This window comes from Ursus arctos, unplaced genomic scaffold (assembly GCF_023065955.2).
Source record: "Ursus arctos isolate Adak ecotype North America unplaced genomic scaffold, UrsArc2.0 scaffold_16, whole genome shotgun sequence".
Lineage (NCBI taxonomy): Eukaryota > Metazoa > Chordata > Mammalia > Carnivora > Ursidae > Ursus > Ursus arctos.
Genome location: NW_026622830.1, coordinates 1844919 through 1868160, shown reverse-complemented (window position 1 = coordinate 1868160; position 23242 = coordinate 1844919). Strand labels below are relative to the sequence as shown.

Genomic DNA, 23242 nt, shown 5'->3' with positions numbered 1-23242 from the left:
ACTGACAGCGGTTCCAACAGAACCAAACGGCACAGGCTCCAATGACACTCTGCTGGCCCTCGCGGTGGCGTGGTTCCCAAACTCGTTTACACCCATCTCTACGCCCTTACTGTCCAAAACAGCACACGTGTGCAGACAGGTGACCGGGAAGACACGCAGCTGTGGCAGAGACACTCAGGTACTCACCCTAGGAGGATGCACGCCACTCATAGGAGGGTGAAGACATCTAGTCACCCCAGCAGCTGCCTCTCTCCCCAAAAAGCAACTCAGAACAAGAAGGGAAACACCAGTCTCTACAGATATCATTCCATCAGCATGATATGAAGCTGGGGAGCACCTTGCTCCAAAAGGACCCCAAATGGCAGATCTGGCCCGTCCTCAGCAGGGCCCCACTGCACCCACAGAGCTGCATGGCAAAGACAGATGAGAGAGACCGCAAGGGGCCACGGTCCAGCAAAAGCCAGCCCAGATTGGCTGCTGTTCCCTCCAGCGCAAGCGCCCAGAGCACAGAAACGGGCACGGGCGTGGGCGGAGTCCTCAGAACACACAGCCTCTGACAAGGGCCATCTGAAAACCAGGTGGTGAAAGGGAAAGAAGTAAAAGGGCATTTAGGGTCCCACAAGACAGGAACTTCCCATCAAAGGATACACCACCCTCCTACAACCAGCACAAACAAGTGCAGCTACGCCGCCCGACTTTCCAGCGCTGGCAGAAGAGGGCGCCATCAGACCACGAGTCTTGCGAGACACCCAACTACCACAGAAATGAACAAAAGGAAGATTAGCAAATCCCACACACATCACAGACAAATTCTGTCTGGAAAAGCAAGAACACTAACACAGCACTTTCAACAACAAAAAAAGTACTTGACCATTTGAGGACATGAAAATTACTCTGAATCAAAACCTGAAACGAAGTAGATTTAAAAACAGAGGAGCCCCTGTGTAGCACAGTCAGTCGAGTGTCCAGCTCCTGCTTCCGGCTCAGGTTGTGATCTCAGGGCCGTGAGAGAGAGCCCCGCACTGAGTCCACGCTTAGTGTGGAGTCTGCTTCTCCCTCTGCCCCTCTGCCCCTCCTCCCCCGCTCACGCACACTCTCTTTCTCTAAAATAAATAAATAAAAATGGAAAGGAAACAAAATCATGTCAGAAATGAGTAAAGTTAACTGCAGGGCGCCAAGGAGGGAAATAGAGAAGAACAGTGGGCCAGCGATGGGCACAATGACAGGCCCAGGGAAGGCGGGGGCGGCAGGCCAGAAAAGGCCAATACCGTGTTATCAGAACCTCTGAAGAAGGGAAACAGACAACAGAGCACAAGAGACACTGAAACCAGAATCTGAGAGAACGTTCTGGGAAACAGAGACTAAAACCCGCACTCAGGGGCGCCTGGGTGGCACAGTCGTTAAGCGTCTGCCTTCGGCTCAGGGCGTGATCCCAGCGATCTGGGATCGAGCCCCACATCAGGCTTCTCCGCTAGGAGCCTGCTTCTTCCTCTCCCACTCCCCCTGCTTGTGTTCCCTCTCTCGCTGGCTGCCTCTCTCTCTCAAATAAATAAATAAAATCTTAAAAATAAAAAAAAAACCCGCACTCTATCAATTCTGACATATCCTCACAAAACTACTACTTTTCAAAAAGACAGATGAGACCTCCAGGTAAAAAGAGAAAATAAATTACAAAGGTTAAGAGAATCGGCCTGGCATCAGGCTTTTCAAAACCAACCTACAAAGTGGAAGACCACGGAGGAGCACTCACGAAAGTACCGAAGACTGAGCCAGGGATTTTATACCCAGCCAAACCGTCCTCCCTACCAAAGCCACGGAAGAACCGTTTTCCACATACACACGTCAGGGGACCCTGCACCAAGGCCTTCGCAGGGGCTCTGCCCCAGGGCAGGCACCATCCCAGCAAGAGGTGGGTGGGGGAACCACGGCAAGGAGATGGGGGTTAGCACGTACACAGAAGTGTGTACCTTACACGAACGTGGAGGCGGCGGGGGAGGTGGAAGGTCATGTGTTGTAACAAGGAGGCGGAGAGCCGGGGAACAGACGACATGGGACAGGCTCACTGGCGGCCGAGAGGCAGCAGCTGGAGCTCAGGACCAGTGGGACCCAAGAAGCTGAACAGTTAAGTAAAAACCAAGGGACAGAAGACATTTAATAAGGTTTACATGCAAAAATAACCAACCGAAAAGAATTATAAACCTTCCTAAACACAAACAAAAAATTTTAATTAAAGAGCAAAGAATATACACTTTAGAGGAGGATAATCACAGCAAACATAAAAAATACATATAATTACAAAAATAATCATGAAAGAGAAAAGACCAAGCATGTTGGTCATTATCAATAAAGGTGAATGGGCTTATTAATTCATTCTCTATTAAAAGAAAAGCTTTTCAATTCGGCTCGGAAAACAAGACCGAACCATGTGCTACAGATAAGAGACATGCTTACCATTGGGAAAGGGGGGGGACAAAGGTTTTCTACAGGAAGGGAAGCAGAGAGAGCAGGGTGATGGTCCCAACTCAGGACACAGAACTCAAGCCCCTGGACAAATGGATATTTTTTAATGCTAAAAATGACAATTCACGGAAGATGTAACACTTATCAATATTTAGGTACCAAATAACATGGAGCACACAGAGCCCCTCACTACAAAGCAAAAACTGCAGGAGACACAGGAGATAAAAACAGAAACGCGCTAATAACAGAGAACTGAGATCACCACACTCAGGACAAAACACAACAAAAATAAGCAAGGATTCCGAACATCGGTCAGCACAATCAGCAGGCACACGTTATGGAGTCTTACAAAGCTCTCCGCACCATCACGAGAATACGCCTGTTCTCGAGCACCCACGGCACATCCATGGAAACGGATTACCTGTATCACCCATCAGACTGGCAAAACCTCAAACCAGGACAACACACTGTGCAGGTGAGACTAGGGGAGGCGCTCTGCTACACGGCAGGGGGAGCACAGCGGCAAGACCTTCTGGAGGGGAGCCCGGCGACTCCGAGCAAGACTGCCGTGCGCTTCACTTCGCCCGCAAACGGTTCACCCCCAGGCGCAGAGATGCTCGCGCGCGGTTACCGGATGCGGCACGCACGGCTCGCGCACGAGCAAGAGGAGGCCGGTCGAGCCGCAGCGCGCAGGTTCCGCGAAGCACCTCACCGCTACAGAACACAATGAGCAGGGTCTTTCTGCGATGAAATCAAGTTCCGGAATACACGAGTGAGAACAGCACATGCAAAAGGGTGCCTGCACACTGCCCTTCAAGGAAGGTAAGAGGGGGATAAAAGAAAACACACGTGGGTGCGCTGAGTGCACACGACCGCACAGAAGGGGTGGCGGGTGAGGGCGGCACTCCATGTCTGCAGCGCTTTCCACAGCTCTGACCCCAGAACCTCGGCAGTGCTCCACGTCCTAAATCAAACAACTAAAATCACCCGAGATGCGGGGGGTCCGACACCAACACACACAGCAAGAGAGCACCTGAAACTACTAAGCTCTACTACAAATTAACAATCAGAACCACACTGAAGGGGTGGCAAGGAAAAAATCCCATCTAAGGAACTTTGAAATGCAGAATTTGACTGGATGTTGTAATGCTCAGTATAAAAAGAACGGCACAGAAATATTCTAGATGGTATGGCTCTTTCTCGCAGGGCTTAGCAACTTGGAAACTTCTTTATCTGTAAATGATGATTGAACGAGTAAGTACATGAGGACCACGAAAACCAGGTTTCTCACATAAGAAACGAGGCACGGCCCGGAGGAGCCCTGTGGCGGCGGAAGAGAACCTGGGGTCCACGTACAAGCCGCTGTTTTCAGTGCAGAGACAGAGGGACAGAAACAAAGCAAGCGCGGGCGAGCGTGTGTGAGTGTGGCCAGTGAGGGGGCCTGGGGACAGGACACCCAGGAGCACAGCCAACAGAAAGAACCGGTGCTGATTCCACAATTACAGCAGGAAAGCCATAAGGTAAGTCCAGAACATTCTGTAATGTGAGAAAGAAAGAGGTCTTTAAAAAATGAGGGGTCATGAGAGGACACAGGAGCTCGCTGGGCCAAAGCTGGGGCCATGTGAGCGACCAAAGGCGGACAGCGGTGACAGAGGATCCCCCACAGAATAAGCAAGCGTGCAGGCGACCACAGGTAAGTCACCGAGCGAGCAGGGCAGAGGGGACAGCTCCCTCTACAGCAGAACCGCAGTTCACATGCGTGGGGCCGGAGAGAGAAAACCAGCGCTGGGCAGACGGCACAGCCGCCGCTGCGCGGAGACAACTGCCCGGGGACTGCAGGAGCCCCGCGGCGCAGTCACCTGGCAGACACCACTTGAACCAAGTGGTCAAAATTATCGCCACAACGTGACACAAGGGCACCAGATCAGTTTTGTGACATTCTAGCCAAAATCATGGAGGCTGGATTTAATCATGAAGAAACACAGGACGAACCCGAATTAAGGGACTTTGCACCACAGAAGTGACCTGCACACTTCACAAGTGTCGGGATCAAAAAGACAAGGAACGACTGAGGAAGACACTAAGCAAGGAACCACAAGCTTCCTGGGTGAGATCCCGCAACAGAAAAAGGTCACCCGTGGGAAAATGGTGACAATCAAACAAGGAGAAAATATTTGCAAAAGAAATATCTGGTCAAGGACCGTCACCCAAACTATGCAAAGAACTCAAAAACCTCAGCAAGACTGAACCACCTGAATAAGAATGGGCCAAAGACTGAACGGGCCCCTCGCCGCAGAGGACACGCGGACGTGCCCCCGAACGCACGCTCCTCACGCCGTGTCATCAGGGAAACGACAACGACAGTGAGACGCCCGCACACCCCTCAGAAGGGCGCAAACCCACAACGCCGACGACACCAAACGCGGGCCGGGACGTGGGGCAGCAGGCGCTCTCACGCGTGGCTGGCGGGAACGCGACACGGCGCGGCCTCCGCGAAAGGCAGTCTGGAAGGCAACGTGTACAAGGTTCAACATCCTCACACCGTACGATCCGCAACCACGCCCCGTGGTCTTCATCTGAAAGAGTGGAGATCTCACGTCCACGTGGATTTTAAAGCAGCTTTATTCATAACTGATCAAGTCTGGAAGCCGCCCAGGCGTCCTTCAGCAGGCGAGGGATAAGTACACCGTGGTCCGTCCAGACGGTGGGAGAGGATTCAGGGCTGACGAGAAACGCGCTCTCGAGCCACGAGAAGACAGGGAGGAAGCTAGACGCGCACCACTCAGCGAAGGAGACCCATCTGAGAAGGCCTCACGCCGTGGGATTCCAGCTCTGGGACCTTCCGGAAGAGGCACGAGGACGGAGACGTAAAGAGACCAGTGGTCCTTGGGGTGGCGGGAGGTGGGCTGAGGGCACAGGGATTTTCAGGGCAGGGAGACCACTCTGCGTGACGTACAAAGCTGGATGCAGGTCACGATGCGTCTGTCCACACCCGCAGAGCGCACGGCACCCGGAGTGACCCGAGGGGCAACCACGGACTTGGGTGATGACGGCGTGTCCATGTGGGCTCATCCTTGTACCACATACACCATTCCGGCGAGGGATGTGGACGACGGGGAGGCCGTGTGTGTGTGTGAGGGGGCAGCGGGCATGCGGAAATCTCTGTACTTTCACTCAGTTTTGCTGTGAACCTAAAACTGCTCTGAAACATAAAGTTTATTATAATTTTAAAAAACTAAATTCTGAAAAACAGAATCAGATAAGGTCTTGTTAACAGTCTATCACACCAATGACTCCTACTGGGAGAAGCTGAGTGAGGGGTACACAGAAACGCTCTACTATCTCCCTAACTTTACCATGGGTCTAAAATTAGTTCAAAATGAACAGTTTTTTTAAAAAAAGACATATCCCAAGGAAATATTCCTAAACTAAAAAAAAGAAAAGGAACTGAGCACTACCTCTGGTGAAGAAAGGCACGAGCATCCCCCTAAAGTCCAAAAACAGGCAAAAGCAACAACGTACGAAAGAACTCCCCAGAACAGTCTCTGGCGACCTGCTTCTTCCCACTGTGTCGCTCAGGGTCCCCGTGCTCTCACTGCCAGCTGCTGCCTCGTGCCCGGCTCTCCCTGAAGGTTTGGGAGCATATGCTTTTCCTACTCCTTAGCATGTACTCTGGACATACCTTAACACCCGAGTCAAAGTTCATCAATACACTTTTCCCATCTGCCTCCCATCCCACCCAGCACTGGGACCCCAGCAGCCAAAGCGGCTGAGAAGCTGGTCGTGTTGAGCAGAAGACCAGACACGCAGGGGATAATGGGAACTCGAGTTCTCACGGAGAAGGACTCATAAGCAAGGAGAGGGGGGAGGCTGGGAAGCAGCCCTGCGTGCAGACTACAATCGGAGTATTGGCAGGAGCGCAGAGGGCTGCTGCAGACACGGGAAGGGTGACGCACGCATGCACACCGGTACTTGCACGAACGCCCCTGGGTCTGGAAACAGGGAGCCCCACAGCATCCAGCACACGCGGAGCTCAGACCCCGGCCTCCACACGCCACCACCCCCTCCCTGAAGGGAACGAGGGCTCCTGGCAAAATGCTGGGGGGGGGGGCGAGGGGGGGGAAGCACCAGAGGCTCTGGGACGCCTCTCCTGCCAGTAAAACCAAGATGCTTCAAGAACGAGGGAGACATTTCAAAAGGATATCGAAACCAGCTTGAAGGGGCTTCCACTGCCCACATCTAGAAATAATGAGAGTATTGATTACAACCCACTGAATACAACAGGTGTCCACGGTCCCTGCCACCGTGGTGAGCAAACAAACAAACGGATGGGTGGACGGAGGAGGGAGAGCTCTTCTTACGCAGAAGACAACTAGCGAATGTAGAAGGCGCGACGGATACAGACGCGCAGGACGGGCACCCGAGCCGGCGGCCACGGAGGCAGTGGGCTGTCGGCAATGGATGCTGATGGCTGGATGAGGTCTGAGCAGGCGCAGTGGCTGCACAGTCCTGGAACATCTCCTTACTCAATGCCAACAAACATGGGCGGAACCACGGGGACGACACGGGAAACGTGGCAGAGCCGACCGAACCCGTGAGCAAAGGGCAGGTCGGCAGGAGGGTCCCCACACGCGGGCCTCCTGATGTGACGGGCTCAGCAACAGAGCGCCCATCGAGACGGAGGCGTCTCTGCCAGTCACCGGACCCAAACCGAGGGTTCACCCTACACACGCAAGTCCGGTCCTCTTCAACACTGTCCAGAACGGGGAGATTCAGAACAGAATCGTGGGCAAGCCAACTGGACGCCCCACGTGTCCCTGCACAGAGAGCCGGAGACGCCGCCGGGCCGCCGGTGAGCTGGGAGCAGGTAGACCAGGTGGCCTTCTGCTGGGAGGCTGTGCGGCATCGTGCCAGACAGGCCTTACGGCGCCGGCCTTCGGGGGTGCAGGACCTCCATTACAGGAAGACCACACATGTACATGCGTGTAGTGCGCACACACACGTGAGACGCCGTGATGAGGTGCATGTGATACAAGGTCCAGAACCAAGAACCCAAGCTAACGGAGTTCCGTGTGCAACTCCCACAACTCTTCTGTGGGTTGAAACTATTTTCAATTTAAAGAAAGCTGTATTTTTAAAAGTAAATCACTATATTCCGGGAAGACGGCAATAGGGGCAAGTTTCTTGATCTTCCCAAAGGCCTATGTAAGACAGCAAAACCCAAAACCAGCAGACAGTACTTAGAGCACAGTCCACGGAGAGGAGCCGCAGGCAGCCACACGCCTGAGGGCACCACAGAACCGTGCAGGACAAATCAGAGAGACATCCGCGAGCACCAGCAGGCCTGGAAACCCCAGGAGAGAGCAGGTCTTCAGAAAGAGGAGAAAGCCGCTGAGCCTAGGGCTGGGCCTACCCCGTCGAGCAACCGCGGCCGCACGCCTGCCCAGGGCCCCCATTGGCACGGGACCTCGCAGACGAGACCGTGAGGCGGGAAATCGAAGCCGAGCGGGACAGGGGCAGTGCAGACCAAGGGCAGTCCAGGAGCACGTAGGGGAGGGGAGCGGCGCCGTGCGGCCTGGGAGACTAGCAGCTGCTCTTCCGTCACCACACGAAGACGACGTCAGAGGGGCTCCAAGAGGTTCGCAGACTACCTCAGACCCCACCTCCTATTAAAAGTTCAAGAAAACTAAATTCACATGAAAGAACGGGAAAGCACTAAGGCCAAATCCCACACGAGTCAGTACGAGGAAAAAGAAGATAAGGAGGATGAATGACGTCGCTACAGACAATGGAAAACGCCATGAATGCAAAATAAAAAAACAGACCAAAACTGTAATGTTTTACCTTAAAACAACTTAAAAGACATTAAGAAAACGGTAGCAGTCATGAGAGAACAACATTAGCTGGAATCCGCAGAAGTCAGCCACGAGATGCCAGAGTCAGGAAAAATTAGAAAGGAAACCCGAGGAACGAAGGCCAAACCACAAGAGCAGAGCCGCGAGCCCGACAGAGGCCACCTGAGGAAGGAGCGGGCAGACAAGGGGCTGCAAGAGAAACACGAGTGCTGATGGCAAAGTCGACACAACGTTCCACAACTGGGACGCCCAAAGAGGAAGCCAGGTAAACCCTTCAGGAGAGAAGGTGTTCCCGAATAAAAGCACATCTGAAACTGCTGTTGGAAGGACTCAACCCACGAATGCCAACCCAGGGTAACCAATTCCAAGTAAAATTAAAGGCTCTTAAAAAAAAAAAAAAAAAAGAGGGGCGCCTGAGTGGCACGGCGGTTAAGCGTCTGCCTTCGGCTCAGGGCGTGATCCCGGCGTTTCGGGATCGAGCCCCACATCGGGCTCCTCCGCTGGGAGCCTGCTTCTTCCTCTACCACTCCCCCTGCTTGTGTTCCCTCTCTCGCTGGCTGTCTCTCTGTCACGTAAATAAATAAAATCTTAAAAAAAAAAAAAAAAAGAATCCTTCAGGCAAAAAGAACGCACAATATACAAGAGAAATAAAATTAGACCATCGTTGTGCTTGAACGGCAACACTTCATGCCGGAATAAATAATCCCAAGTAACATGGTTAAGGTTCTCAAGGAAAGAAATTGGGAGCCAAGGATTTCAAGGCTATCAAAATGGACCTTTAGGTGCTCAGGACACAAACTGTCATCTGCGTGTAAGAACTTGGGGATGTTGGGGACGACTGGGTGGCTCAGTCGTTAAGCGTCTGCCTTTGGCTCAGGGCGTGATCCCAGGGTCCTGGGATCGAGTCCCGCATTGGGCTCCCTGCTCTGCTGGGAGCCTGCTTCTTCCTCTCCCACTCCCCCTGCTTGTGCTCCCTCTCTCCCTGGCTGTCTCTCTCTCTGTCAAATAAATAAAAATCTTCAAAAAATTAAAAAAAAAAAAAGAACTTAGGGATGTCATCCCCACGAACCATCCCAAAGACCGTGGCAGAGAATGAGACTCAGAAAACCAAAGGACTGCACAGACACCACCAGTACTAAATACACAGTCACTCAAGGACCGAACACCGAGGGAGGGCGAAAGGCACAGAGGCACAGCCATGACAGCTAGCACACGCACGACTTCAGCGGTGAGTAAAGAACGCGTGCAGGCCACGACGGGCCTCATCACAGCCCAGCCCGCCCAAGCGGGACGACCTTGCTCCCACCCTGGCACCCAGCCCACCCAGTCCACCCAGCCGAGACGTCAAAGGGCCTTTCCCTGGGAGGAAAGCTTACTCCCAAGAGTAAGAGCCTAAGACCAAACCTGGACAGGGAAGGCAGAGCGTGCAGGGGAGTCCCGCTAGGTCCCGGGGCACTGACACCAGAGTGAAGCACTAAGCACATGAGTCCGGAGGACCCGCCTGCTGGAACAAGAACCAGCACTCTCCAGCAGAGGACAGCACCAGCCTCCCAGCCTGTCATCCACAGTGTCCAGCATCGAGCAATAACCACTAAACATGCAAAGAAACAGGAACGCAAGACCCATGCTGGGGAGAAAAGCAGGGACCAGACACTGACACTGAGGCGGCCCAGACGCCGGCCTCGCAAACACATGAAATCAGCTTTTATACACAGGCCAAAGGCACGATGCCCCGGGAGATGCGCTCTCTCTCAATATATGAGCAGACAGGGAATCTTGGCAGAGTCAGAAACCCTAAGAAAGACGGACTGGAAACCCCAGAGGCACAAACACACCAGCGAGTGAGAGCTTCACTGCGTGGCTTCACAGCTGCCTCTGCCGATGACACAGCATCGTGTTCTCAAGGAACCTGAAGACTTAAACCAGGAGCAACCGTCCTGTGTGAGGACAGAGAGAAGAACAATGAAAGAAAACTAAACAGTGTCAGAGACCCAAGGGCAACATCATCAGCTCTAACATATGTGTAATTGGAAACCCCACCAGAAAAAAACAGACAGGAGCAGAAAAAAATTTGAAGAAATAAAGGCCACGATGTCCCAAATTTGAGGAAAAGCACTGACCTACAGACCAAGCAGGCTAAATGTCAAGAGAACTCAGTGTAAAGACAACCCAGAGAAACTTCTAGAAATTAAGATGATAGTCTCAAAACAGGTAGAGAAGGGAGAAACAGCAGGGGCAGGGCACAAGCGTAAACCTTGGTGGGGCCGGGAAGACAACAGAGCCACCCCTTTCGCAGGAGAATGGTGGTCACACGGATATTACAGCTGTCACTCAGGTTTAAGAATAAGAGTTCTGCAATTCTGGGAAACATGCTAGGAAACCTCCCACCTTTTTTGTGATCTGGAACATGACAGCACAGCATTTGAGGAGCAGTGTCCTTGGAGGCGTGAAAGATGTCAGCAGTAAGACAGAGGGGACCAGGGAACAAGGAGAAAGCGCAGACCATGAAGGGTGCCTAGTCCTTGGGCACACGTATCCTTGGCGTGTCCTTCCCAAAAATTAAATGACATCTATCTAGACATGCTCCACTTATTCAACAATGTAGAAGAAAATAAATCTTAAATGAGAAAAACACTGTCAACGCAGAGTTTTATATTCAGGAAAAATATTCAAAAGTGAGGGAGAAACATTGGCCCTTTCGAGTAAACAGAAGCTGAGAGAACCCATCATCCGCGTACCGCACCACAGGAAACGCTGGGTGCTGCCCTTCAGGCCAAGGGAAATGCTGCTGTCGCAAGCCCAGGCCGCCGCCGCCAGAAGCGGAGAGCTTGTGTCAGTGGGAAAGGCCACACGTGCTTTCTTCCAAAAATTTACTTAAAAAACTAGTGACGATCTAAGCAAAAGTAGCAATACCCTGAGGTTGGGTTTCTAACTCCATAAAGAAATCACAACAAACAAAACAAGAAACTAACAAAATTGGACAAACAAATGGGCAAGGGCCCCCTTTCTTCCTGCGGGCCTGCGTCCCGCGAGTGGCTCCAGAGGCGCGGGCAACCCCGGAGGCCGCTCTGCCCGCTCCCGCACCCCCTCCACAGGCGGTCCCACCCCGGCCAGCAAACCTCCTCGCGGACAGAACGTCCAGCTCCCGGCATGTCCTCCACAAGCCAACGCGGATTTACAGTACCAAACGTAACACAAATACCCCAAGGGAGAGCCACACGGAGATGCACCAAGGCCAGTCGGGTGTGTCTGCCCCCCGTCCCCCGGGAGCTGAGCCGAGAGGGGCTCCCAAGGCCCCTGCCCGCCCTCGAGCGCCGCTGCGCTACGTACCTCCGTCCCCGACCCCGGTCCCGGAGAGTCCACTTTCCGCTTCTTCCGGGGCCCAATGGCGGCGAGCGCTGTGAGGTTGGCGTCGCGCTGCCTCATCTGCGCCAGCTCCTGTTGCTGCATCTTTGTTTTGGAAAAGAAACGAGGACCGTCATCGCATGCACGTGATTTCTGCTTACTACGAAATAACAGAGACATCAAACGATCTTTGGAAATGGTCTAAATTAAAATTTCTTTACTGTCTTGACTGTATGGTAAGCTTATCTTACAGTCAGAAAAATCATAAAGCACAATCAGGGCTCATCTTCAGAAGCTCAGAACATACGAGATCCTGTGCACGTGTGAAGACTGAAAGCAGCCAACAGGAATTTACTGTTACATCTAAAAGCAGGACACGGCGTCTGCCCCTGCAAACACCTTATGCAGCTTCGCCACAGAAATGCCACCGCTGTCTTCCCTTTTCTTTGGTTGGACGATGAGGTTATGTAAGAATCTATTTTCAAGTGTATAGTAAAGATTTTGACTAAAAGAGCTTACCTCTTTTGCCTTCTGTTTCAACCTTAATTGTTCTGGATCTTCTTGTCTGGATCGAGACTATTTTTTAAAGGGAAAGAAAAATAAGTTATGACCTAAATGTCTAGCTAACGAAAGTGCTATCTTATTCACGATATAATGTCCAGATCACATGACAGAATGTATACTACATTTTTAAATGCTAACAGCCAGAAGATGAAAATTTAGCCTGCACATCATGGGGAAAATAACAACCATGATTCTTAAGAAAATCACTGCCGCTGGAGAAGAGCTCAGAGGCAGTCATCACCATGCCCGCTGGGCACAGGAACATGACAGATGGTGTGCCGGGACGGCCCGCGGGGTTCTGGACTCAGGTCCACATCCCACCCGCAGCCCCCCCTAAATCACACCCGTCACGTCCCCTGCAGAGCCGGCCCCGCAACACCGCGCCGGTCTCCCGGGGCCCCGAGTGCGCGTGCGTCCAGGACCCAGGGCAGGGAGCGGCCCTGCTCAGCGAGGTGCGGGTACTTGCCTTGGCCGCTCGCATAAGGATTTCTCTCTCCTGCTCATCTTTCCTCTGCTTTTCAATTTGGTCGAGCTGCTCAAAAAATTTGAGCTGAGCCCGGACGTCACTTGCCTGCTCGTATCTGTCGTCATCCTACAAAACGTTAAAAATGCTATCATAAATTTGAGGACTGGGCTGGACAGGCTGCACACACCCCGCCTCCCAAAGGAAGTCCCACGGAACCTCCGCGCGCCCAGCTCCCCGTCCCCAGACGGCCTGCGTGTTAACACAGAAAAGCGGGTCTCGGGAGAGCTGGTTGGGGCTCGGGGGGTTTCCACCTTACACACTTTGGTATCATTTGATTCTTTATTTGAACTGCCGCCCCGACGGCACCGGCCTTACTCAGTGGGGCCCCTCCGAGTGGTGCTCGTGTGAGGGAGGGAAGAGGAAGGCAGATCCTGCCCTGCAGGCTGCCCCTCGGAGGCAGGGTTTCAGCCCAGGTGACCCTCCACAAACAGGGCAGTGGTCCGAGTCCCGGGAGCAGGTGTGAGCCAGAGCTCCCGGGTCTGCAGGGTTAGCACGCGGCTGCAGGAGCGCAGGGCGGCAACGGCAGAGGCCCCACAACCTCCAAAGCCGGGCAAGCCGCCTCCGCCCCACACCCAGCCCGGGCTGAACCCGTGTGCACCCTCACGCGGGCCGGGCTTCCCTCCCCGTGTGGGGCACACAGCACCTGAGACCACCCTGGGCTAAGAGAGGTGGCATCGCCCCCAAAACGTAGCCCCGTGAAACATTCCTGAGCCGCCCCCGACGCCTGGTGCGGGAAGAGGCTGCCCGGCAGCGCTGACCGCGAGTCCACAGCAAGCACGGCCGCTTCGGGAGAACAGCGTGTTACCTTGTAGGAGAAGTTCTTCTGCTGAGCCGTTTCTGATATTTTTTCTACAAGGTTCTGTAGCCTCTGCTGCGTGGCGTGGGATACATAACTCACTACGTCTGGATGCAGCTCCGTGATGCCGTGTTTTTTACCTGGGGGTAGGCAACACGTTACAAACATCGCTGTTCCCTCATCCACGACTCACCGCTCAGAGCAACGTGAGGGCAGCCCAGGCAGGACCCCGGTGTGGGAGGGGTGGTCTACACCGCCACAGCTGCCTGACATCAACCATGTAGGACACGGGCAAAACGCAGGACAAGGCACCAGGCGTGATTGCTGGGGCCCACGCGCCCCGCCAGGGAGCCGCTGGCAGAGGGCAGCTGCACACGGGAGGACTAGGGCCGCGCGGGCACGCCAGGGTCCTGGGGACGGCTGCAGCACGCCCACATACCTATTTCTAAGATTCTTCTTTGTAAAGGCGCTGGTAAGAGGAAGGTTTCATCCTTACAGGACCGTGTCAGGGTGCCCACTAATTCAGAGTTCGTGGCTAATATTCGTGCACTTTCTTCCGACAGGTTTACTCCCGCCATCGAGGCCACGTCATTGATGTCATCGTCATCCCTTCAGAAAAGACAACGCTGCCTAAGTGAGGGGTGTGTCAGGAGGTGCACTCGGGGGGCCTGACCCAGTGGGACCCCGTGGAGAGAGCATGCTGACACCCCTCCAGGCGTGCGTCCTGCCAGCTCCTGCCTGCACTGTGCTGTCCCCTGAACGAGGAAGCCTAGCGGTTCTCTTTGAAAGTGAAGCTGTTCTTTTAAAGGAAGACCTGCTGGGGGTTAAAGCCCCACAGGAGTTCTGGCGTGAGGATGTGTGCAGAGAGCTCACCCAGTCAGGGCTAAGTTAAGGGAGCAAAGCCCAGCAACACTGTCCTCACAGCTTCAAGAAGTTTGTCCAAGTGAAATCTTCCTTATAAAATCAAAGAGCATTAATTTATTCTTAAAACAGTCGCAGTTATGGAAAAGCCAAAATACACGGTGAAGGACTCTCTTCTTCCCAAATCACCTGCAGGGAAGCTGCCAACCTGACTCCCCATGCCCCACCCCGGAACAGCCCACATGTGCTCCCTGCGCCCAAGAGTGTCCCCTACGGAGCCAGGTGACTTCTGCAAGCAGGCCACCAGCCACGCTCACAGCCCCTCCGCATGGCCCTTCAGCCTCCTTAGCCTGGAACGTTCTTCAGCCTTTCCTTGGCTCTCGTGCCCGTGACACCTACAAGGCCACAGGCCAGGCGTCTTGCAGCACGTCTGTGTCCCCATTTGACTGACGGCCGCTCCCCTTGAGACAAGAGTGTCCCACAAGCCCTGCAGAGGGCTGGGTTACCATGGTCCCTTCTTGCCGCGCTCCGAGCTGCAGCCCTCGGCGCATCCCTGACGGCTTCCCCCTTCCCCGTAAGCTTCCCATTTATTCATTCTCATGGGCTCGTGCTTTCCCGTCTCAGCCAGTGACAGAGTCTGTCACTACAGACACAGGCAGTGGGAAGGAAGCCCTTCCAGGCAACTTCTGTCAACTCTGCCGCGTGCCAGTCCACCGCAGCACCGCTTTCTGACCTAACGAGATGCACCAGCTCGCTTTGCAGAGACCCCAGAACCAGCCTTTCTAAGGTGTCTGGGTCACAGCAGAATGGCTTTCAGAAGACACGGTCTTAGCGCTGGGCGTGCTCGCCACCACTCCCAGGCGCCTCTAGTGCACAGGGCGAGGAGCTTCGTCTCGTTCCCCCGATGTGCATCCAGACACTGAACCCTGAGCTAACCCAGCACCACGGGGGCCATCCTAACTCCCTTCCCGTGCAGGAAGATACCCAGGTTCCCAGTGGCTTTTGCTCTCTCACTTCTCTGACCTGCAGGTGGGCCCTCTCCCTCATGGACATCCTCCCCACCCCATCTGGCACTGGCCCCCCGTGCTGGGCCGCCCAGGCACAACGCCCTCCTCACCCTGCTGACGTCAACCCTGCTCCACCGGCCAACAGCTTCAGGGATGCTGCCTGGGAGGGGGCAGCCCCGTGAAAACCCCCGAGACATGAGCCCTTTCCTGCTGCTTCTCCGTCATCTACGTCAGCACTGCAGCCTTTGTACTGTGCATCCCTGACACGTAGCCCCTTGCCCGCTCTCATCAAGGCCCACAGTACAGCATTTCCAGAAGTTTTGCAGTTAGAAGACAGGCAAGGGAAGCGCTCTGCACTATAGCCATGACACACTCAGAATACTGAGACATGACCATCAGAGCGAAAGATTTTCTATTAGTTCGTTTACACCAAAGAATGCTGGTTTACTTCCTGCTACACGTCCACAGACAACCCCCCTGGGCTAACTTCTTGGGAAAACGTGCACGAAGGTCAAAATGAAGCGTGGAATGAACACAGTATCGAAATTAGGCGGCCAGTGCCACGTGGGCAAGGCCGGCCCCGGCACAGCCGGCCCCCCACGCCCCAGGGTCGCTTTGTTCAATGTGGTTAGGCCCACTCCTTACCGAAACGAGCCTCCCCCAGGCTCCTTGAGTTTGTTTTTCTGCGCAGCAGCTGCTTGAGCCGAGACGGCAGAGAGAGCTTTGGTTCCAGGTAGCACGGCGGGCTTCACCACAGGGACTGCAACATAAGACGCCAACGGTATACCCACCGACATGCAGTGAGCGCACTCTGCAGAAGCCACCGCGGGCTCCGCTGCAGGCGCCGCTGCTGCTCCGGAGCCTGGCGGCCCAAGAGGAGGGCACCGCTGCTAACCCGCCGCAACGAAGCTGGTAAAAATGCCGGACTCCCGACCCGAAATTACAGACAACAGCATAGCCTCTCAAGCTCTTACTCTCCTGAAACTCGCTGTGCTTCTTCACGCACAGGGGAAGCTTGGGACACAAACCAGCAGTGCTGTGTCTGACCCTGGAGCCCCTCCTGCGGCCGAGGCCAGGAGGCGATGGCCGCCCGGCAAGCATGTGCAGTTAGCGGCACTGAGTGGGGGGCCCTCACCTGGCTGCAGCTGGTTTAGCTGGATCTGCTGCGGTGCGGTGAGCACAATGCGGCTGTGAGGCTGCCGGAGCGCAACCATGGGCGTCTGCGTCAGCGTCACCTGCGGCGGGCGGATCAGCGCTCCGGGCTTGGGCGGCTGCTGGATCACCTGAGGCAGAGCCCAGGGCCCATCAGCACGCCCCGCCCCCACCCGTCCCCCGGCCAGGACCCCACCAGGACCCGGACACCCTCATCAGGCGCTACAACAGAGGCAAGCTCTTGGGGCAGATCTGCACGTGGGGCCTGAGGTCCTGAGGTCAGTGCAGGGAGGCTGACTCAGCCGAGGGGAACACAGGCCTTCCCCCCAAATCTCAGTTGCTGGGGGCTGCTTCCCTCCTCCACATCGTCTCTAAAGGTCACTGGGAAAGGTCAGATTTCCCAAGTCCTTCCCTGAATTCCGCACTCAAAGAAGAGCTTCTCCAACTGCCTCCCCATGGGGGCCTGCCCAAACTCACCACCCGAGGCTGAGCTCGGGGAGACACCCACAGAGCGGAGTCCAGCCCCGGACATGTCCCTGCTGCCCCTTATCACAGACCCGCTCGGCGCGGCGCTGCCCTGCCTGGAGCTCTGCCAGCTGGAGCGCGCTCCCTCCTCTGCCTCTGCTCAACGTGCCACCCATCTAAGGCCCTGTGCCCAGCCTAGTGCCCCGCCCTGCACACAGCAGTGCTCCCAAGCTGGCAGGGCCGGTGCTCCCGTGCTGGGGAGATACTGCCTTGCCCAAAACCTCTGGGGCCAGATGCTTCACAACTGTTTTAAAGGTGACCTACTGCCTATGCCCTGGACTACGGGACATTTGCTGGGGCGGGGGGGGGGGGCAGTGCCTTGCAACCAAACTATCTCTGCAGCGAACCGGTGAAAACTCACGCCACCCAGGACAGTCCGGACAGCCACCACCTCAAGGCGGTGCACGTGGGGTTCTGCCATAAACTCACGGAAAAGCCTCAGGTTTGTGTCTCTACAGGCTTCAAGGCAGGGAACGAGCCAGGTTCGGGCCTGACCACACTGCTGTCCCCCTAAACAGGCACACCACATCCGGCAGGACCAAGGACGTGGAAGGCAGAAGGGGTTCTGCTGGTCAAGACAGCCTCTGACCGTAAACCGCAAACACCAGGCAGGTGACTCACAACTATGCACCAAAGCTCCAACCTTTCCAGGAAAGACGACTACCCAACCCAGTTCTCTTCGAGAGACGGCACCTTTTGCGTACATTAGCCCCAGTGCTTAGGGCAGTCCTGTACTTACAGATCTCTTCCCCTTGGGGTGAAAAGGACGTAAGGGAGCCCTGACTTCTCATGCACACCTTCGGCCCCCCGCACGGAAGTTCCCAGCCCCGCAGGCGGGATGCTCTCGTCCGCCAGGTAGCGTGTCACCCTCACCAGCAGTCAGCGCGAAGACAGAGCTTTCACCCGAGCAGGTGGGCAAGCAGCCTAGTGGACTCGGGCCCCTCGCTCGGTTGTGAAGTGGCCGCTACGATAAAACGCATTCTACAACCCACCATCAGGGGCACGGGAGCCTGCGCTGTGGAGGGCTTTTAACTGTAGGGGAACAAAATCCCCTTGAAAGTTTAAAAAAACAACAACAGCAGTCAACTGCCTCTCTACATAAGGGGAGCCAGCTGCCCAGCACTTTTAAAATGCAACTCTCCCCAGCAAAGACCTCCCTTCTCCAGCCGCAGAACGCAGAAAACTGGACCCACCCCGTACACGAGCAAGCGGTAACCTGCGGCTTTTCCTCACTGAGGCCCAAACTGTGGCTGCAGAGCTGGGTTCGAAGCCCTGAGACAGAAGGCCCGCCACGCTTTGCCTGACGCAATGTCACCAGGCACACACACTGTTTCCTGCCTTGGGGCCGCTGCTCCGAATCCAAGGTAATAACCGCTAAAGATTCACTACAAACACGCCGTGTTCATTTAAACCGTGAACATGCCCAGACAATAGGGGTAACAAGCCAGGGGGCTAAGAGCCAACACGCTATTCCACCTTCCTGGGAACGGAATCCCAGCCTTGAGGCGCCTCAGCCTCCAGTTCGTGCTTGAACTACTCAGGCAGCACCCAGCCCCCGGCGGGAGCTCTCCTGCCTACTGCGGGGACGCTTCCCTGAGCCGTGGCCAGTGTGTGCAAGAGGTGGGCAGCGGGGGGACGGGCAAGGCTCTCGCCTTCATACCAGCGGCGTGGGCTGCCCCTGCTTGCCAACGCCAACCTGTGTGGGCTGCGTGAGGCTGATGACAGGGGGCTGGAGAGCGCTGGTCACGGTGGCCGCCGTCTTCCCGGCCGTGCGCTGGACCGAGCTGCTCAGCACCACGGCCGTGAGCGCAGTGGTAGCCTGTGAGGCGGGTGGCGGCTGCTGCTGGCTCTGCTGGATGAAGGCTGCGGAGTCGGGGGTCAGCTGTCTCAAGGCGGGCAAGCTCCTCTGGGCGGAAAGACAGACACGGGGTCGGCGGCGGCATGGGCACTGGGTTCCTCCCTCACAAACCCAGAGGCTTGCAACTCTGAGAAACAAGCCTTGAGTTCTACCATGCCCTTAACGCCTCTGCCTCATGCACTCACAAACCCCCAAACCCCTACCATCACCAAGCAGCATTCTTCTCCGTAAGAACCAAATAACATTTGTTTAGAAAAGAGAAAAGAGCGGTAGGTTTGAAATGCTCTTAAGAATGTCATGACAGCAAAGGTTACTCAAGACGACCAACCTGATGCCCCTCAGCCCCGGGTCCTCACTGGTGAGCCCCACCCGCCAGCCCTCCCGCTGGTGTTCGCCTCCCCGGCCAATGTGCTCCAGCTCCGCGAAGGTCAGGGGCCTTGCAGGGCACAGAAAAGCCTCCTGACGAGAACCTTATGGAGTGTCACAGGGCACTTTTAGCCCTCAAGCCCAGCGGGGACACCAGCGTGCCCCTCCTCCCCTCCAACAGGCCTACTGCAACCTGCCAGTACGTGAGGCCACATGGCGGGGGGGGGGGGGGGCGGGGGACGACTTCACAATTACCTTCAGGAAAGGCACAAGGTAAGGTTGAGGTGAAGAATTAAGTTCTCGGTATAATCTACTAGTGAAATCTTCTGCTTCGATTTTTCCATCCTTAAAAACAAAAATCACAACAAAGTTCTCCCGTGAACAGAAGTTAATACACACCTCTCTTTATTCAGCATGTGCTGATGTCCTGTGTGGCAATCAGTGTTCTTTCTGCCAGGTCTTGGGCGGAACCGGGGGTGGGGGTGGGGGGGACAGCACAGGAGAAGTCAGGGATGCCGTCACAAGAAGAGACAATGACCTACCCCAAAGACCCACAGCAAGCCTCCAGGAGGAAGCCCAGGGCACAGAGGTAAGTGAGTGCCCAGATGAGAGGGGACATGACTGTTCTGGAAACCAAAGCAAACGCGGTCTGAGGGTAGGGAGGCAAAGAAAGGTGGGCAGGGATGGGACATCACAGGCCATCCTCGAGATGAGGCCGACACCTGGCGTCCTCACAGGAGAACACGAGCTTTGCCTGACTTCTGTCCTCTTGCTTGGGGTCACACCCAGAGTCAAACCTGGAGCTAACTAATGCTAAATTCAAAGAGGGAGGAGCCAGCAGTGTCCAGAGTGACAAGAGGTCCCGTGAGAAGGGTGAAATGGGGGTCCTCGTGCCCTGATGCGAGCGGGGGGGAGGGGTGCAGTACTGGATCATCTGGGGAGTGCAGGATGGCACGAGCCGGCCAGCTCCTTGGGCAAGGGGGGGCGGTGCGGACCACAGACAAGAGACCACGGGGTGAAAGAGAAAGACATTCATTTCATTAGAAATTTTCATTAGAAGGTGGAATTGTTACAATTAAAACAAAAAGCCAGGAGTTCTTGCTTCTCATGGGAAAGAGGATCATTTTTCAATCTCTAAGTTTCCTGAAAATACTAAAGTACATGGTCTGAAACAATCACCTGCTTGAGGGAGCACGACTTCTCTCCACTGGGACCAAAACCAGCGTGGGCTGTGAGCAAGGCACAGAGCCAGCCCCTCAGAGGAGCTGTGGCGTCTCTGAGAACGGCTGTCCCTCAGCCCGTCACCCCGGGGCGAGGGTCTCCCCCCCTGCCACCCACCCTCAGCTGGTTGCACCAGGAAGGCAGGTCCAGGGAGCCGAGAACCTGAGCCGAAAAACCCCAGCAGCAGAAAGACAGAAAGCATCCAAAAGCCCAGACGTCAACCACCAGGTTTCCTCAACACAGAAATCAAAAGGAAAGAGAAGAGCAAGGAGGGAGCGTCAGGCCAGAGGAGACAGAGCGTCAACTGCAGTGCCCGCAGCGGACTGAGCCCTGGTCGGAACAAGCTGTAAGCCGCAGGGGAGGCACCAGGACCGTGCTTGGTGGCCAGGCTCTCCAGGGCCCCTGGGGTCCCTACGTTGGCGGGCTGGTCACGTGTGTTGGGCTGGTCACGTGTGGCAGTTGTCTTTAACAAGTGCCTTCTGTGCCGCAAACATTCGGGACTGGGGAGGAGGGGTGGGTGGCCGGAGGGGGGGGGGTGCAGCAGCCACAAGATCAGGTGTGACTCGGTCACTGGGGAAGCCTGGAGATGGCTGCTGGGCTTCACCAGACTCTGTTTTCCACTTCTGACAGGTTTGAAATTCTCCATTACAGAAGGTAAAGCAGAGATGTGAGAGAAAGCCTGTCAAACACCCTTCAGCAGGTATGTTTAAAAATGCTCCTGAGGCCAGCAGGACACTTTCAAGTGGCATCAACAGGACCCGCTCTCTTCACGTGGATGCCCTGGGAAGCAGGCCAGGCTGGAAAATGGCGAGGCCACAAAGGGTCGGGGCGCTGGCCCCCACAGCGGCCTCTCTGTGAAGCCCCCAGGAGGCCAGCCCGGGCTGCGCACACCTGTGACGGGACTAGCCCTGCTCACCCTCCCGCCGTGTGTCCCACAGACGCTATCGGGCTGAGCGGCCGGGCCGCGCTCTCACCAGCAGGCTCTGCACTAGCTCCTTCACGTTAGCCGCCGTCTCTGTGGACTGTTTACCGGATGAAGCCAGCTTTATTAACGTAGACAGAAAATTTTTACATTTCTTCACGTTTTCCATGGTTTCCTGGATTCAAGTTAAAAAGATACAAAAGAAAAAGCGTTAAGGCAGATGTCCACACAGCGCCTGGGTTAACTGAAATGTGTGTGTGTACATAAGAAGTCTGTATTTCTCCTCTAATGTTCTTTCTGGAAAACGCAGTAACTCTCACGGGGCAGCGAAGTCTGCCCCCCACTCGGCCAGCAGCTCGACCCTCTCGGGAACGTAACTGGGTGAACAACCGTGAGTGGAACCGAGAGGAGTCCCTAACATGTTCAGCATAACGTTGCTTTATCACAGAGGAAAGCCCGTGTCCATCTAAGTGCACAATAAAAAGAATTACATTATGACATTGCTCTGACGATGAGGGAAAGCCTGTGCAACCAAACGAGAGGGGAGTCCCAACAAAGTACGATCCAGAGACTGAGACGTGCACGTGCGCGGGAAGCTGCCACGGGGATACAGCGCTGCTCCAGACAGCAGCCTCTGCACAGTCCACGGGCCCGTCCTCAAAGGCCCCTGTTTGGGCTCTTGTCACGGTGGACCTCTGTGCAGCCTGAAAGCCTAGCAGGGGGACAGGGCCTTCCTGCTGCCCCTCAGAGGCCACTGCCCTCATGACCCACCTCGCAGAGGCCCAGGTCCCCAGGCCCTGGAGAAGGGAGGCTACGGGCGGGCGGAAGGCAGCAGGGCACCTCGGGGCACCTCTCTCCCAGTCCCGGGGTGGGGCACTCACCGTGGCAGCTGTGGAGGTGGTAGTGGCCCCTGGGACCGTTCGCTGAGGTGTCCCCGTCTGAACAGCCGTCGCCGTCCCGAGGGAAGTTGTCTGGGCAGCGCCACCCAGGACCAGCTGAGGCTATGAGAGTCCAAAATGCAAGGTGACCACAGGCTCCGCAGAGCCAGCCCTCACGTGCCCCAGAAGGAAACAAGACCCCACAGCCGGTGGAGCCCCAGACAGAACTGGGGCCGCAGACCTGGGCGCCGAGGGAAGTAAGATGGCGCACCTGGCCAAAGACTGTGAGCCAGGAAGCCCAGCACAGGGCCCAGCCTCGTGTCAGAGGCCAGTCTTGGGAGTCCCACAGGGACCAGGGTAAATTATCTTTTCTCCCAGAAATTAAAAGCAAAACAGAAAAACTACAACTGAAAATGCGTCACCTGGCTTGTGCAGGGACTAGAGACAGGGAAGGCTGGGGACGTGAGGATGTCACCAGTGTCACCTCAGGGCAGGGGGCGGGGGTTAGGCTGTGCCTCTGCCACCAGACCGGCCACTCTGTTCTCCACAGGCAGGTCTCATCAAGAAACATCATGGAAAGGGGCTTTCAGAGCAGATTTGTACCCCGAGGGGAAGTGTGTGTGAGGAGGGAGGGGCTGCTTTACTGAAGACACTCATGGAGGCCGATGGCGGCTAGACACCAACACCATCTCTGGCGACCCGAGGTTTCATTCCACGTGAACCATCACGACAATATTTACTGGTCTGTCTCCCTAGACACTTCCAATTTATAAATATAGCCTTCAACGTCTCTCCCAACCTTCCAAACATTACTTTTTTGCGGCTTCTGCACGCGGAGACCACGTCCCCGAGCACACCCGCGTGCCGTGTGTCTGCTCTGCCAGCGGGCAGCAGCTGCAACCCACG

The 23242-nt window shown here is 55.4% G+C and overlaps 1 protein-coding gene across 1 annotated transcript in view; it reads right to left on the bottom strand.

Moving 5' to 3' along the window:
• The window catches only part of TAF4 (TATA-box binding protein associated factor 4), a 68796-nt gene that overhangs the window by 4222 nt on the left and 41332 nt on the right, over positions 1-23242 (bottom strand). The window contains exons 4-14 of the mRNA XM_048222327.2: positions 22340-22459; positions 21511-21633; positions 19571-19660; positions 18752-18997; positions 16550-16697; positions 16060-16174; positions 13986-14155; positions 13556-13686; positions 12691-12816; positions 12180-12236; positions 11646-11765 (exon numbers count right to left, since the gene is read on the bottom strand). Coding sequence (XP_048078284.1) covers positions 11646-11765; positions 12180-12236; positions 12691-12816; positions 13556-13686; positions 13986-14155; positions 16060-16174; positions 16550-16697; positions 18752-18997; positions 19571-19660; positions 21511-21633; positions 22340-22459 — 1446 coding nt within the window. The remainder of the gene's footprint in view (positions 1-11645; positions 11766-12179; positions 12237-12690; positions 12817-13555; positions 13687-13985; positions 14156-16059; positions 16175-16549; positions 16698-18751; positions 18998-19570; positions 19661-21510; positions 21634-22339; positions 22460-23242) is intronic.